General features: G+C 46.4%; 7 protein-coding genes across 7 annotated transcripts; 3 read left to right on the top strand and 4 right to left on the bottom strand.

Annotated features, from left to right (window-relative positions):
• Nucleotides 1-203: 203 nt before the first annotated feature.
• ATNIH1004_003025 (uncharacterized protein) lies at nucleotides 204-878 on the top strand (the record flags this gene model as incomplete). The annotated part of the gene is made up of 1 exon (XM_033567707.1): nucleotides 204-878. One exon carries the CDS (start codon nucleotides 204-206, stop codon nucleotides 876-878), a length of 675 nt encoding a protein of 224 aa, XP_033429702.1.
• A 204-nt stretch (nucleotides 879-1082) lies between these two features.
• Nucleotides 1083-1808, bottom strand: ATNIH1004_003026 (oxidase ustYa family protein; the record flags this gene model as incomplete). Its single annotated transcript, XM_033567708.1, has 3 exons — nucleotides 1083-1436; nucleotides 1501-1640; nucleotides 1691-1808. 3 exons carry the CDS (start codon nucleotides 1806-1808, stop codon nucleotides 1083-1085), a joined length of 612 nt encoding a protein of 203 aa, XP_033429703.1.
• Nucleotides 1809-2853: 1045 nt separating this feature from the next.
• On the top strand, nucleotides 2854-3171 carry ATNIH1004_003027 (uncharacterized protein; the record flags this gene model as incomplete). The annotated part of the gene is made up of 1 exon (XM_033567709.1): nucleotides 2854-3171. One exon carries the CDS (start codon nucleotides 2854-2856, stop codon nucleotides 3169-3171), a length of 318 nt encoding a protein of 105 aa, XP_033429704.1.
• Nucleotides 3172-5518: 2347 nt separating this feature from the next.
• ATNIH1004_003028 (uncharacterized protein) lies at nucleotides 5519-6103 on the top strand (the record flags this gene model as incomplete). Its single annotated transcript, XM_033567710.1, has 2 exons — nucleotides 5519-5916; nucleotides 5989-6103. The coding sequence occupies 2 exons, from the start codon at nucleotides 5519-5521 to the stop codon at nucleotides 6101-6103; spliced, it is 513 nt and encodes a 170-aa protein (XP_033429705.1).
• Nucleotides 6104-7141: 1038 nt separating this feature from the next.
• Nucleotides 7142-7462, bottom strand: ENA1 (Na+ ATPase; the record flags this gene model as incomplete). Its single annotated transcript, XM_033567711.1, has 1 exon — nucleotides 7142-7462. One exon carries the CDS (start codon nucleotides 7460-7462, stop codon nucleotides 7142-7144), a length of 321 nt encoding a protein of 106 aa, XP_033429706.1.
• Nucleotides 7463-8564: 1102 nt separating this feature from the next.
• On the bottom strand, nucleotides 8565-9977 carry ATNIH1004_003030 (uncharacterized protein; the record flags this gene model as incomplete). Its single annotated transcript, XM_033567712.1, has 1 exon — nucleotides 8565-9977. The coding sequence occupies one exon, from the start codon at nucleotides 9975-9977 to the stop codon at nucleotides 8565-8567; it is 1413 nt and encodes a 470-aa protein (XP_033429707.1).
• A 727-nt stretch (nucleotides 9978-10704) lies between these two features.
• ATNIH1004_003031 (uncharacterized protein) lies at nucleotides 10705-15142 on the bottom strand (the record flags this gene model as incomplete). Its single annotated transcript, XM_033567713.1, has 12 exons — nucleotides 10705-11061; nucleotides 11119-11491; nucleotides 11730-12147; nucleotides 12198-12535; nucleotides 13594-13607; nucleotides 13689-13804; nucleotides 13875-13902; nucleotides 13954-14151; nucleotides 14214-14428; nucleotides 14483-14626; nucleotides 14687-15018; nucleotides 15072-15142. 12 exons carry the CDS (start codon nucleotides 15140-15142, stop codon nucleotides 10705-10707), a joined length of 2604 nt encoding a protein of 867 aa, XP_033429708.1.
• Between the last annotated feature and the right edge of the window lie 988 nt (nucleotides 15143-16130).

The raw sequence follows: 16130 nt of genomic DNA on the forward strand, positions 1-16130 counted from the left end.
GAGAAAAATATGCATAGGGAGACATTATCCGTATAGTCTGAGTTGAGGCTCCGAGGGGGGAAAAGAGAAAGACTCACCAGGCGACGGCTGCCAAGCAGACGCGAGACAATCGCAGAAGGACATAGGGGCGCCCAGATAATTTACCCGAGACTGCCTGAATGTCTTATCTTCATATCCCTTCTTTGCCAGATTTCAACGCCCAGATGCAGCCCAAATCAGAGCAGTCAGAGCCCTTGGTGGGTGACTCGGATTCCGAGCTGGACTCTAGAAGATACATACCAAGAAACAGACAGAACCTTTGCAGCCGCCCCAAGATTCTTTATGCCCTCTGCGGCGCAGGGATCGCTTCCATCCTCTGGAGTATCAGTGTGATAGCGCTCTTGACAAGTCGTCTATGGGCAACAACAGCTGCAGCACCACCTACTCCTCAACACCCATCTGGTCGCGAATCCTCCATCCATATCCTTCACTGCGGTGATACTCCAGACGAGGCACGCGCAATGGGCTGCAAGTTCCAGATCCACACGTACGCCTGGGTACCCGCTTCCTGCTTTGACGAGGTACTTCAGGAGGAGTGGCTGAACATCCGCGACTGGGAATACTACACGGACAAATACGACCAGGGGGAACCGGTCAATATCAGTGTGGCTCTGGCGGGAGAGCGCAATCTCTATTCGACCTGGGGCCAGCATATTGAGCACTGTGCGTTTACCTGGCGGAAGTTTACGCGAGCGCAGGCGGGCTCAGGGGTGCTCATGACAAATCGAGACTTGTCGTATGAGCATGCGCATCACTGTTCGGACGCGTTGCGTACCAAGTTTGAGCATCCGTGGGATGAAGTGAATACCAAGGTCACTGTTGAGTTTCATATGTGCTAAGGCGGTCATTTTTGCTGGGAAGGCGTGGATATGATAAGGCAGCAGATCAATTGACCATTTATCATGAATCTTCTTGGTAGTCAAAGTATGGAGTAATAATAAAAGCATATTCTAGACTTAGATCCCAAGTACCGAGAAATAGATAAAACGTAAGCCTACAGTTTACACGTTTCTTTGAGGAGAGTTCTGACTGTACACCCATCATCAAGGCTTCTGTCCATGTCCACCGCCCTCATGATGCTCATGTTTGCCTCCTGTCTTTTCCTGTTCCATCTCCTTTGCTGTCCCATTGAAAACGACGTGTTCCTTGACCCACTTGACGATGGGCTCCCACTTCCGGCACTTGTGCAAGGTATTAAAGCTCGGGCTCTCACCATTAAACCCGTCAGGATCATTCCAAATGAGATATGGCGTCACATCCGCAGTGCACATCAAGTTCATCCGGAGAGTCTCGATGCAATGGTCCACATGCCACCGAACCATCTCGGGGCCTCCATGCCACGAGGCCTCGTTACTGTAGTCCCAGTCATCGCGATATGTATACTGCCGGATAAGATTCTAGATATAGGCATTAGCATGCACGAAGAGGACATAACGTGCGTGTACAATTGGCTCAACTTACTAAACAATGGATTTGATGGAACCCCTCTAGCAGCCCGACAGTTGGACTGTTGGGATCTCCCGGCGAGACGCGCCGCCAGTCCATATCAGTTGACTGATTCAGAGCTCCGAGCTTGTGTATATCAACGGGGAACGCCCCGTCTTGATCAGGGTCAGTCGTCTACCCGTGTTCAGGATCGGGTTAATCTTACACTTCCAGAGCTCCGCCCAGGCTTGTTCCAGCTCTGCCGTTGGCTTTCCGCGATACTTCGTGGGTGCGGTTGAGAACTCGTTCTCGAATGTCACCCATTCGTACTCGACGGCCGCCATGACCGGTGCTTTTCAGGGGGTTTTGTTGGTAACAGTTACTACAATGGGTAGATGCGGGTCACATACAGTATGCGGACATGTGTGTTGCGCATTCTATGTCCGTTGGTCCTCGAGCGTAGATGGTTACCGAACCAAGGAAGAAGGCGAGTGAGAGGAGAAATAAGGAAATGTTGAGGTATAGATATCTCATTTGGGAACCATCTCTTCTAGTTGGGTTATTCCCTAATGGCGTGGTATAGTCAAGGAAGGGTGCTGCTTGTTCCTCAAGGGGTGAGTCCTGAGATAGAGATTGGAATTCAACTTTTTCAGGAAGTATATTTGCCCTATTCAAGATGAACATAATCGCGATCTGAGAAACGTTAATCCCACAGAGATACAAGACAGGATATGGAATTCCAGGGCCCGGGAATCGAAGAGTACACCGAGGGAGACTTGAGAGGGCGGGAAGACATTAACCTCGTCCAGATGAGTGCGAGGGGAAGGACAACGGAAAGAAATGCGCCCTCACAGCAACCTCGCAGACCTACTATGAGGGGTATTTCTCTGAATGATGATCCCAACAGGAATTGAAAATTACTCACGAACTTGATTCGTGGAACACTACCAATATGATACCCCATTATGCATTCCTTCATGGGCGAGGCTAATCATCGCCGGAGAGCGACAGTCACAGCCGACTAACCTGTGAGCGTCTGTCTCTCCCACCAGAACTTACTGTAAACAGAAAATGGATGAAAGTTACGCATGCATGAGATTACCTGAATACGTAGCGCAGATCAGGCAATCACAAGGTTACATTGATCAATTACTCTACGAGCCTGGTAGATATTGCCTGCGCTCTCGGCGGTTGTGCCCCAGTACGCAATATTCTATCCTTCTTCACGACCGATACATAGCCAGTCGATCATATAAAGGGATTACTCCCCTTCCTTCCTTGGTTCGGTCTCACTCATCCTCGAATAAGTCTTTCACGTGTAGAGTCTGATCCTGCATAACCATTTTGCCTGCTTTTCAAATCTTCCACATCTACAAGTTATACCTCAATATGAAAGCGTCTACCACTCTGATGCTCCTCAGCTTGGCTGTTGTTGGCCTCGCTACGCCTCTGAAACGTGACGTCGACTGGACGGAGAAATATGTCAAGCCCGAAACCCGGGATGTCGAATGGACTGAGAAATACGTCAAACCTGAAGCTCGCGACGTCGACTGGACCGAGAAGTACGTCAAACCTGAAGCTCGCGATGTCGACTGGACCGAGAAGTACGTCAAACCTGAAGCTCGCGATGTCGACTGGACCGAGAAATATGTCAAGCCCGAAGCTCGTGATGTCGAATGGACTGAGAAATACGTCAAGCCTGAATGAGTGATATGACCGACAATAGCAATTGCAATCGAGATGCCAAGGGTCAAGGATGCTACCGCCACATTACTTATTCGAGCAAGAAGACCACTGTCTCCTGTCTGGATTGTCTACGCTAAATACAACGAGGGATCTCACTGAATGCAATATGAGTACTTTGTAATGATTATCTCTCTGTAGATTATACTGAGTAGACTAAAGTGATGACTAATTGAATCATCAACTTTCAACATTAGCAAAGTGTTTTCGTCTTATTATCAATGGGTTTGTGTTTACCTTTGTTCCGAGCCAGAAGCTGCCTTTGCCGCGGTATCCTAACTAAGGTAGCTAACACTAACATATTATTGTGGCTTTGTGGATCAAAGGAGCCTTGTCCGTGGCTATATCGCCGATATTGTAATATGATTGAAACTTTGTACACTTAGTACCGAGTTATCTAAAGCCTAGTCCAATTCACTTTGGCGGTCTTGTTTGACCAGAAGGCCGCGCAGTTCCGCACTCTATCAGGTCCAATTAAGCAAGGTGAAATGATGAGGCTGTAAGCAGCCTTTGCGGCGTAGCTTGTTCAGGCATCGCGCAGGTGATCAGTTATTTCTTGTTACACCATCTGCTCAAGCCGCCTCGATCCTGGACCCACGGAATTGTATGGCTATCTAGAGGGATTCTTTTCTCACCAAATGAAACTCCTTATTTACAACCGGTTTGATCCGTGTCCTCCTGATGATGGATATATTGATCGTCTGCACAACGCCACGGCCCCCACCTCTGAAGGATTGCGTCCTGGAACTTTGCAAATAGCAACTGCCTCTATTCCGTGACCAACAAAGCCTGCTGTACTAGCCTGTGCTACCAACTTTCGTGGGATAAGATCTTGCAGCTTAGATCTCTTAGCTGTCTGAGACTTACTCTGTAGCTATTATTATAATCCTTACTTAATATTATATTAGAAGGATCTAAATTATCATGTCGCTAGTCGCGACTACTTCTTTTTAGATAAATTAAGCAAAGATAAGTTTCACAAGCTCATAATCCAGGAAAATAATTAATATTATCTGTACGTAATTGTTGAAGTCTGCGATTGAGTCACTTCTACTTGGCAGCCGTCGCCTGGCGAGGCTCTCTCTTTTTCCGAGCCTCGACCCAGCGGATACGGATGATGTCTCCCTATCCAGACTAAGAATCTAAGGTTCTTGCTTCGGTTACACATGTTCCTCAAGCTATAGAGTAGCCGTCAAGGATTGATGATACCACATTTACCTGGTAGAACCACAATGCCTAGATTGCACTCAAGTGATAGTACTCAGTACGAATGTGGATGTATGAAATTTGCAATTTCTCAGTATAAGTTTGTATTTTGCATACAGGAACTCGGGCTGAGACTATCATCCAAAGACTAATTTTCGAGCCCACCAACAAGCACTGGTGTACAGAGTGTATTTGGCCATTAGTTTGGGACCACGTACTTTCGTAGTGCAAGCATTTCAGTCCATGGCAAAATACTTGGCATAACGAATAGGAGCTGCATCCAACTGGTGCTCCGGTCGACAGGAATCACTCCGTGGGGATGCTGGAAAGTGGAATAATGCGGCAATCTTGCGATTACCCGATTTACCTTAGTACACCCTGGAAGGAGCAAGCTAGTGGCAACTAGCAAGGCTCAGGATTTAGGTTTCTGACCGCTATTCAATGTGGCCGCAAGTGCTTAGCTGTCCAGTTCGAGATATGGCGCTGATCGACTCGTTCCTATAAACGAATGAATTGCTGTCCCTGATCCAATATTTGTTAGGAGCTCTAGTCCCGTGCTTGTATGTAGCTCGGGGTAATGAATATCCAATCTAGTGCTCTTGATAACTTACCCGGTTGGATTAAACACCAATCAGTCGCATAATACATACGCCATAGTGGATATTCACATCTCAGCCCCCGTGTTGTTGGAGCTTGATTATGACAATTGGCAAGAGGCCAGGGTATGATGTGTTGATTCCAACACACTGCGAATAACTTGAGATATACGGATGGTAAAAGGTTTGTAATTGCTACCCAGAGAAAGTTCTTTAGCCAAACAACTCCATCTATCAGCGAATTTTCCGGAAAAGATAGTCAAGATAATGATCGCAATAAAACATGGCTCCTGCGAAAGATGCAAACATGATTACTAAATGCGGATCCCTAGCCGTAGGCCTCGGAGGAACACCGACATCTGACACGGGGGGATGGACAAATTTGTTCAGGATGGGGACGGCCAAAATAACAAAGATTGGGTTAACATTGCTATTATATCGTTGGGAATTCCGTAGGTCTTCATGCCAGCCTCCTGGGAGACGAGGTTGGTTTGACTGGGGCAGATGCAATGGAAGGCGTAGGAGTCGCCGTCGCCCTGGACATTACTCAATCGATGGAACGACTCGCCATTATAGTTGTCTCGGATAATATGAGTGATTCTGTAACCGTTGTCAGTACCTCCCTGGCACAGGTCAAGAACTCAAATCAGTCGTGTGCCCTCTTCATGTCTAGAAATATAAAGATGCCGGAGGGAGTAATGATTACCCACTCCAACTTGAGCAGGGCGATTAAATACATATCGCATTGCAAAAACGGCCTAGATGATCAATCTCGTGCGTTCGATGTTGCATCCCATTCCTTCGATGATGCATGGGTCGATATCCTTCAAACTCTTCCAGCCGGTGGTTGCGTTTGCATCCGTTCAAAAGTTAGACGCAATGATCTAGGAGGCACCATTCAACGGCTGTAGGCTAATTTCACCTATCTGCCCCTATCCTCGCTGGGTTATCTAGACCCCTCTGACATTCCCCCCCTCAGAACGGTGTACATGGTGGGAGGAGCTGTCCCTGAGATTATGCGGGCAAAATGGATGGCGACATGCCATGTGGTGAAGGCTATGGTCCGGCTGAATGCACCGTCACAAGCACAATGACAGCCTCGCAAGGACTCATGCTTGAACTTCTTACAACATAGAGTAGGGTTCCCAGCACAGGCACAGCCACGAATAACAGTTGGGTAATGCTGTCCGTTGTCTAGGCATGGGAGAAAGAGCTAGACAACACGTTTAACTCACTGACGTTGGTCAGCGACGACCGGGAAACTCCTGAAGTGCAGGCACTTTTATGATTATTGAATTCATTCGGTAATAATGTTATTGTCGCATTCTCGCAATACACTTCCCGAGCCAGTTGTTACCTAAACTCCACCGTTCGAGAAGGACCAGGAGTGACTTGTTCAAGAAGAGGGTATCAGCGACTCTTGGTGCGAAAATAACAACGGTCCTCAGAATGCCAATATCATTACGGCGCCTTCTACCTCGCACTCTGCTTCAAAATGAAGAGGAACATGAGCCGGAGTTATGCACGATCCAACGCTGTTGAAAGTATCCAGAAATAAATGTTTCTCACGCGTCCTTCTTCCTCATGTCGAACTTTGCTCATCGTTTCTCAGTCGGCTTCGATACCCGATCAATCACAATCAATACTAAGGAGATCCTTCTCGATTTCATCACGGTTGCGGTTTGCGTCTTCCAGTAGCTGAGGCTGCCCAGTAAGTGGTTAATGCGCCAATGCCAGCAAACGGAGGCCAAGTCTCACCAGCTATTCCTTATTTCAGAAGTTTTGGTGCCGAAGCTCCCCCGTCAGAGCCACCGAGTTGATCAAGTCTCTATCCCATATTACAGTTGCGCATGCGTAGACAATGTGTTCGATTGCACCGTTGGTGAATGTCATGAAGTGTTGTTCCCACTCTACAACTTTTCTGAAAATCACAGACATCTTCTTAACAGTGGAATCAAAGGAAATTCAGCCCTCTGGCTCCACACAGCACCCTGGCCTTTCGACCGTCTATCACGATTCCAGTTAAATTTTGAGACAAGGACTTTGATGGCTATCTCAGTAGGCTCACCACGGCACGCCACTCCCCTTGCTCGGATTTGTAAACATGAGATAGTTTAGCCATACATGCTACGTCAAGGAAATCTGCGAACTTCGGATTCCCTTCTCTGAGTCCCCGTACCTTCCAAAGTGGTCTCCTCTTTCATTTCGTCAAACTGGGTGGGAGCCGCAAGGGCCAATGATGTTTCAGCAACTGTAGGGTTGGAGGGTTTGTTGGAGCCAACAGAATACGTACCTCGTGAAGGGATCCGAGCCTTCTTGACGACCATCTTGCCCTGGGTCAATGTTCCAGTTTTATCGGAGCAAATATCTGTGACCAACCCTAGAGCCTCCAGGGAGTTAAGCTTGCGAACTATCACGTTCTGCTGCAACATACGCTTAGTTCCCACGGCCATGGTAATTGTAAGGACGACCACTAATCAGGCAGGGATCATACTTAAACAGGTGCCAATTGCATAAAGGATCACTTCGTTGTTGTTACTGGAGTGACTGGCAGCCTTGACGATGATGGCAAACAGCAGTGCAATACCAAACAATAAAAGGGCTAAATTTGACCACATCTTTTGTAAAGGAGTTCCAACATTAACACCCAAAAACCGACCTACAGCATCCATCCCAGTCAAAGTCCAGGCTTGAATGTACCAATGCTCCTTGGTCTCACCATGTGGGCCACATTTGACTGGACGGTGCTTGTTGTTGGTAGCACGCAATGCGGCAGCAGTGGAACCGATCTCAGTATGCATGCCTGTGCCAAAAACCACACCACGAGCCTAATTGCGCGTGACAGTATTGGAGCTGTAGGCTATATTTAGACGATCTCCGGGACCTATCTTTCTTAAAAGTGGAATTGCATTCCTTGTGGACTTGAAGTGACTCTCCCGTGAGAAGGGCCTTATCTGTCTCAAAGTTAACTGCTTCGACCAGACTGGTCTAGTTAGCTTTAACCAACAGACCGGGATGACAACGCAAATCTATTCAAAAAAAAAAAAGAAAAAAAAAGAAAAGAAAAGAAAAGAAAAGAAAGGGATTCGACATATGAGTGGTGCTACAAGGTACTCCCGATGGCGCTTGTCATTCATTCATATACTACCGATAGACAGTGTTCAATATAGAGCATGTTTTTCTGTAGAAGTTTTCTTGACATTAATTTTGATAGCTACTTATGATTGTGCCACCCTTTGTCGAAACAACGGGAGGTGTCGGGAATATGTGAATTCAGATATTCAGATAATAACAATATGATATCCCCAAGGAAATGGTGGATCCTATTCAGACTGAGGCAAGGATATCATCGGTATATTTATAGGGACTGAATGGGTACCTCAATCATGTATTTTATGCGACTTCACCACTGCATATATGCAAAATGAATCATAATTTCCAACTACTATAATTTATCTATCACGATTATTATGCAAAGCATTCTATCCGAAAGGTGTATTGGCAGGCAACTACACAATAACAAAACTCCCTCTGATGCAAATAATGCAACCCGGTTCATAAGCCATGCAGCTTTTCCTGCGACTCAATCGCCTCCCTCAACACTCGACAAATGATTCCCAGTTGATCTTCCGTAATAATAAAAGGTGGCGCCAGCAGAACATGATCTCCCCGAACACCATCCACCGTGCCAGCACCAGGGTAAACGGCTACCCCTCGCTCAAAGGCGGCCTGTTGAACTCGTAGACCAAACTTCACCGAGGCATCAAACGTCTCTTTTGTCTTTCTGTCACGAACGAACTCCACAGCCCAGAAAAGGCCACGTCCACGGATATGGCCAACAGACGGACAATTCTGGAGTTCAGAACGGAGAAGATGTTCCAGGACCTGTCCCATAGCCGCGCACTGCGCGACTAGTCCCTGCTTCCGAATTATCTTCTGGACCGCTAGTGCTGCAGCGCATGAAATCGGATGAGCTTGATACGTGTGGCCATGGTTGTATGCATTGGTTCCTTGTCGGAGGGCATCGATTACCTTCTTGTGTACAAAAACACCTGATATCGCGGCATATCCGCCTCCCAGGCCTTTGGCAACAGTCACCATGTCAGGAACGACGTCCTTTTCTTGCTCAAAGGCGAAGAAGGAACCGGTTCGACCGACTCCACACATAATCTCATCTAGGATGAGAAGGATGCCGTACTTGTTGCATAACCTGCGCACTCCGGCGAAGTAGCCTTCCGGCGCGGTCACGCAGCCTGCTGTGGCACCCACGACAGTTTCGGCAATGAACGCAATCACATTCTCGGGGCCGACATTCAAAAATTCGTCCTCTAGCTCCTGAAGCAAACGAGTCGTAAATTGCTCTTCAGACTCCTCCGTTCCCTTGTATCGATACGCGTATGCGGGAGAGACATTGGATACATGCTGAAATAATGTATCCTGATAGGGAACCTTTCGGGCTACATTCCCGGAGATCGACATAGCCGCGAAAGTGTTACCATGATAACTTTGACGTCTTGAAATGAATTGTATCCGTTGGGACTCGCCCTTTTCGTAGAAATACTGCCGTGCCAATTTCAACGCAGATTCGACGGCTTCGCTGCCACTTCCGACGAAGAATGCCTTTTCTAGCCCGTAGGGACTACCCTCAAGGATAAAATTGGCCAGTTCCTCTGCGGCGGATGTAGTGTAGGACTGTGTGTGAACATAGCTGACCTTTTCGAGCTGGCTTATGATGGCTTGATGTACCTCTTGTCTTCCATGACCGACTGCGGCGACTGCGGCGCCCGCACAGGCGTCAATTATTGTTTTGCCGTTCTCTAGGTGTAGTTCCACTCCTTCGGCTCTCTCTACCATCACAGGATGCTCGATCAGCGACCGATGCAGGAGGTGGTTTTCTTGCTTTATCTGCATGGCGGACTCAGCGTTGCTGAGTGCTGGGGCGGAATCGTCGGTTCTGGAAGGAGACATAGTGCAATGCTGTGTGGCTGTTTTCTTGCTTCTTGCTTGTAAAATACACTGCGCAGCTGATCAATCCTTGGATTTTGTGATTCAGCGACTGGATAAATACAGCAATCCCTGTCGAAAATGGAGGCTAAATGCAATTCTAAAGAAAGATACTTTCTGAGTGGGCACTTACTAAATCGTAAACGAGATTTTCGGAACTATGCATATACAAGATTCTTGATCGGTTCTCAAGGCGTGCCATATCAAAGCCGAAACCCGACTGTCGGTTTCCGGATTATCGGGAAAGCCTCAACCTGAGTCACCGTACAAATCGCAGTTGACTGAAGGATCAATCCACCCACATTTTGTCCCGCACAGTAGGTAGTGGATCATATGTACCCTGCATGTGCCCGTCATGTTAAGCATTTGTTGTGGTTAATTGTGTTGAAATAGCTTAGGATCTTGCGGTAAGGTTCAGCTCCGATCCTCGGTTCTCGGGTTTTATTGCGTTTCTTAATTCTAAATACCCGTACAGTACCGCGAAGGCGGTTATAGGTCAGAGGTGACGGGTAATTCGCATAACGGAAAGTCGTATGAATAGGCTAAATAGCTTTTTTGTCAGAATATAAATGAACACTCCATACTGTTCGACAAAGTTCGGGAACTACCGCTGGGGGTACGCAAATATCTGCATATTATATCTAATGAATATATGTCATTTCAGTTAAGTCTATGATCCCCCGTATACGTGTCATTCAGCTGTCAATGCCAGGTCTACCTCTTCAAGTGATGGCCACCAGTGGCACCAAGCACCTTGATCGTGTGCAAAGCTGCTCGCCTCTACCAATAGTTGTCCAAGTGGCATGTCAATATCAATCTCGTTATTCCGAGAATCCATTGGGTGTGAGGGAGGGCTGCTTTTAGAAGGTCCCGACGTTTGCTCAGCGCCTTCAATCTCCTGGATATATTGACGCGATCTGTCGACAATACGAAACTCATGAATTGATTGATGGAGGACGTCAAAATCAGCTCTTGACTTCCCCTGATACCGTCGTCGGTCAGACACAGCTCGCTGATACAGCAGAGAACCATGCTCAATAGTTGTAAGCTGTATTATGTTAGCACGAGTCTATCCTCCTATATCACAAATAGATGTAAGTCATACCCAGGCATCACCAAGCTTCCATACTTTTCGAAATTCTTCAAGATAGGTGAGACAGTAATTCAAGAGCTGTTCGGCTCGTGAGCTTGAGCTGCGGTTGAGATTCATTTGTGGGAAAGAGTAAACATAGATATTCATGTAGGCCGCCGAGAAGGCACAGAACCCGATGAATGGCGTATACAAGTTGACACCACATTCTGAAGCTTCATGGAGTAAGCAAGCAATGTTTTCTGCAGCGCCAAACAGCTCCCCTGCACTTTGCTCCCACCAGCCGGCCGGTGCTTCTGCTTCAAGCATCGGGTGGTCAATTGGGCCTCGTGGTGCCGATTCTGACGTCGGTAGGAATGGGAAATATTCACGGTGAAGCATGAGAGTACTGCATATTCCGGTTAGCTAAACCAATGCCGGTCGCATCCAGTTGACCGCGGTACCTGAGGAAGTAAAGCAAATTTGAGTATATAAACGACTCTCCATATCCTAGGGTCATGTGGATTGCGACGCTGTTACTCGGATAGTGAAGCCTATGATGTTGGCTCGCTCTCCATTTTTCCAATTCAACTCTCGTCCGTGACCACGGGGATCCAGACACCCACGGGCAATTTTGCGGTGCACACATTCCAGGAGCACGACGTCCATCGTTGAAAATAAACGTCATCACCTGAGCCCATATATCGAAGCCAGAAACCAGTATCTCAAAACTTTGGGTGATGTCTAAAAGCCCTGTAGATTGTTTTTCTGATCGCATGAGGCTTTCCTCAATTCCAACGGGTTTCGAGGCTAGGTCTGCTCCAAACGCGAACTCGACGGTGCTTAGTGGTCGCATGATGCCTAACTTTTCCATTTCTGATATCGGAAGCATAGGCGGATTGTACGTTCCTGAGCTAACCATACGGTCCATGATAAAACATGCCCAGAAGGATCTATTTTCAATAGCGAATGACACGACATCATTTTCGGTAACTGGTGAGGTGTCAAGCGGATATGGAGCCACTCGCAAACTATGAATAGCTTGCATTATCCGTATCGCAATCCCTGCAGGAGTTTAGACTCGTTGTTCAGCCCATTGATTAAAGCTAACTTACCACAGTATACCCACGCTTTGTGGAAATTCCGAGTTCCCCATTCATGCAGGGTCATAATAAGGAGTGCCTGTACGACCTGGATTTTTGGAGGCTCAAGCATTAGTTGGGAAAGCATTTCCCTAGTATAGAAAGCATATTGATCAGTGGACAACAAATCGTCATCCCATGCAGGATTAACCAGCCGTCCTTGCAGCTTTGTTACTACTAAGATTGCGCCAAGCAAGGTCTTGATTTCTTTAGACTGTGTGGTCTGAAACTCTCGCGTAAAGGTTGGCACATGGAGTATTCCCAATTCAGGAAACTTGTTAGAAAAGATATTCAGTGATTTGAGAATCACGCTAATTGGAAGATTAGCAATGTGCTCGTCGATCTGGCACTTATCCCAGCTTCCAGAGACTCTACTATTTTCTAAGCTTGGTCTCGCATCTTGTTGTCCCGTTGGTGATCTCGCCCGCGATTGGCTTTCGGAAATTGATTGTTGGCTCCTATCGGTTTGGAGAGACGAATTTGGACCAGCTCGTCGCCTGGAATTTCTTGTCTTAACATGTTGCGGCCTAGTGAGCACACACCCTGAGATTTCCGATCTCAGACACTTCTGACATGGTGGGACTCCTGAATTGACGCATTTGATCTTTGATTTCCTGAGTGTGCAAGTTATTATTAACATGTACCAGTTCAAACCGCCATTGGACAGAGATTTACTGATGAAGAAGGTCCAACTAACCGACAAAAAGCACAGGACAAACTTGAGCGCATTTTCAGGATGTAGTCGTACTTCCCGCCCTTCGTGTACCTCGGGACTGATCGGAAATAGTCGGCTATGAGTTGACAGGAGTCCAAAAGTGATCCCAGAAGACGGATTATGCGTTGTAGCTTGCTGTCAGGTAATTAAATAAGATTTAACTAACTGTGCCGTTGACGTAAGGGCTGCAGCGATAAAATAGAATGATGTGAAAACAGGTATATAATCCGCTGAAAGTTTGCCTCGCGAAGAGATAGGACATTATAACCTGAGGCATCAACTTTGGCGACTGCTTAGTCATTACATAAGGTAACTTGACTAATTAGGTATATGTATAGCATAACTTATCCACTGTTTGGCAATGGATGCGGGCCATAGGATGTCTCAGTCGAAATAGTATCCAATAATTCCCAAGATGTCTATGTCTATTGATGGTGTCTGTATTCTACCTTGGTGCCAAACCCTTCCCAATTTATATACAACTCCGAATATTTTCTAAACCAGAATAATCTTAAAATTTAGGCTTCAAAATGCAACTCCGTTATCTGAATTTGTCATATGATGAGGGGAGGTAAGAATGTTCTCTATGCGTTGTTTCCACAGGAGAAACTGGCGCTGCTAGGGTTGTCGTGGAGCGCTTTCCCAGATACATACAGTCCGAGTCCGCACTATTTAATGTTAGATGTTTAAGATGCATAGATAGTCACTTTGGACTATGAGAGAGTGCGATGAGTGAACTTTCCACTTACTATGGTTGCAGCTATGCCAATAAGTACAATATTAAGAATTGTCAGCATCCCTCTTGTCACCGACGAGAGGTATTGGCCTCTATTAAGATACAGCCAGAAGATGGGACCCATCCCGACTATTATGGCTATAATTAGCATGTCCAACTACACTAGAAAGCTAGCAGATAATAAAAAGGAATCACTCACAACTAAGCCAACTTGATAGCAATGCCGCCTTTGCATGGGTATTAGCACGTTTTTCAATTATAAATGGAAATGAACATACCACTAAGCTAAGGAGGTTTTGGAAAACAGGAATGGCCGATGCAATCACCCAAGCAATTATCCATAGGACTGCGCCAATGACAATCCATGAACCAACAGCGACGAAATCCCGTTTATGCATTCGATCACTATTTCGGAATATGCGAACATATACATATTTCATAGCGACGTGGCCATTGACCACGCCTGCAATAATAATCTACTCCCCAGTATGTTAGAAAAAAGGACATGCTGACGAATTTGTGCAAGGGTATAGCTCACGGTTGGAAGCGCAATACCGTAGGCCACTTTGCGCACGACCGGACTAGCAGAACCAAGGGCCGGAGATGTGACATCGGAACCGGCATATCGATAGATAACAATTGCAGTAATGACATAGAGGGAGATTTCTACGGCCTGCAGTAATAAAAGAGATTTGGGGAACTCCTTGGGATCCTTCATTTCAGACATAAAGCCAAAGAAGGCCGCATGCGCCGCTATAAGACCTTTATCAGTCGTGCAAAAGATGCAAGATCGAGAGAGAAACGAACCATATGCGAACACAATATTGCACACAGCTAAAAATGCGTGATACAGGTCAGTCTGAATCGTTGCATCCACATGTTGGTTACCAGGTCGCTCAATTCCAACTCCAATCATCGCGATCATGACGGCGATAAAGATGCTGATAAATGCTAGCAGAAACAATTAGGATAATTGATCCGGTGCGGGACAATCAGACGGATAGTACTTACAGGCAACCGAAAGGTATGCCATATTTCCAGACGTACGAGGCAAGCAACACAAGAAGGAGATTACCAGACCAATGACACCGAACACGATTGTGCATGTCCCATGCTCGGTTATTGTATTCATGGCCACCGTAAATGTGAGTATATGGCTGGCCATGATGAAGATTAGGATGAGTAATTGGCCAGTGCCCAGCAGCTCACGCCCAAATACCCCGGCCATGACACCGCCTGCGTCGCCCATACTATGGACATGGGGATATCGCCATTTGAACTGTCCAATACTATACCCTGTGTAGGTGGCAATGGCGCCAAGCCCAATAATAAGTATAACAGCACTGGAATAGTTGTTAGGAGCTGACAAGATGCAGGAATGCCGGAGAATACATACGGAACTATCCCTATTGCGGCGAGAACAGCTGGTAAGGATAGAATTCCCAGAGAAACTGTTTCTGCAATCATGACTGGGCTGGAAATAAGCGTCGTGTCATCTATATTACGTCTCGGGTGTAGGGTAAAGCGTACGCATGCTTGTTTGCCTAGATTAATAGTAGCAAATTAGCCGATATTCCACTTTGTATTCCATATTGCTTCTATGCTTAAGTCGTCTTTAACGGAGTAATTGTAGCCTGAGGGTTTTTGACTTGCCACCAATTTAAGACTTTGTATTTGACTTCTGCAAATTCCTCATCACCAAAAGTATCGAACTCTTCCAGGTTTGATTTTTCATTTTTTCTTTCTAGATCCAGGTCTTCCAACGTGGATTCATGAACAATATCTGTATGTTGGTAATTGAGAGCATTGTCGTCTTGCGTCATCGTTTGTTGTGGTAGTTGTAGTGTCCCAGTCTATATCGAGTAATGAATATCTCCCTAGACTCGCTCAGAGAGGGCTCAGAAAAACAAGAATGAGTAAACAGGAGAGAAATAACAGGACAAACAAAGGAAGAACAAGGAATTAGAAATCATTTGGAAGGCACGGTACGATTCATCACGGCAATTGATTTCGTATCCAGCTCGGAATTTGAGGGGATCCGCGGAAAAGCGGAGATAGGAGCGGAAGGACGTGGAACTGGAAAATGATTTGAAAAGACCGCTGAGTATTCGCCACGTTCGAAGAAAAGACACATATCAACTACGTAAATAAATGTGCAAATATGGGGTATTGTGGACATTGTCTCCGCAAATACGCTTTATAGTTCGTTTTGCCCCGAGTGTAGCCGAAAATTTACTCTTAACAGGTTAAGCTGAGGGTCTATGTGGGCCTGCGCGGCGAAGAGCAGTTTCGGTGTTCATAATAGGAAATCTGGAGCCCGGGGAAATTCCTCCAAACTGCTCCAGATTTGGATATGAATTGGGGGGTTGAAAAGTGACTGTTTAGTAATAGATCTCTAAGGATTTTGTCGACTGAGCTAATACTTTCTGCACTTATACCTTAAGATCTATTCTTG

The sequence above is a fragment of the Aspergillus tanneri genome, assembly GCF_003426965.1.
Source record: "Aspergillus tanneri strain NIH1004 chromosome Unknown AapTan_1_pilon_pilon_pilon, whole genome shotgun sequence".
NCBI classification, from domain to species: domain Eukaryota; kingdom Fungi; phylum Ascomycota; class Eurotiomycetes; order Eurotiales; family Aspergillaceae; genus Aspergillus; species Aspergillus tanneri.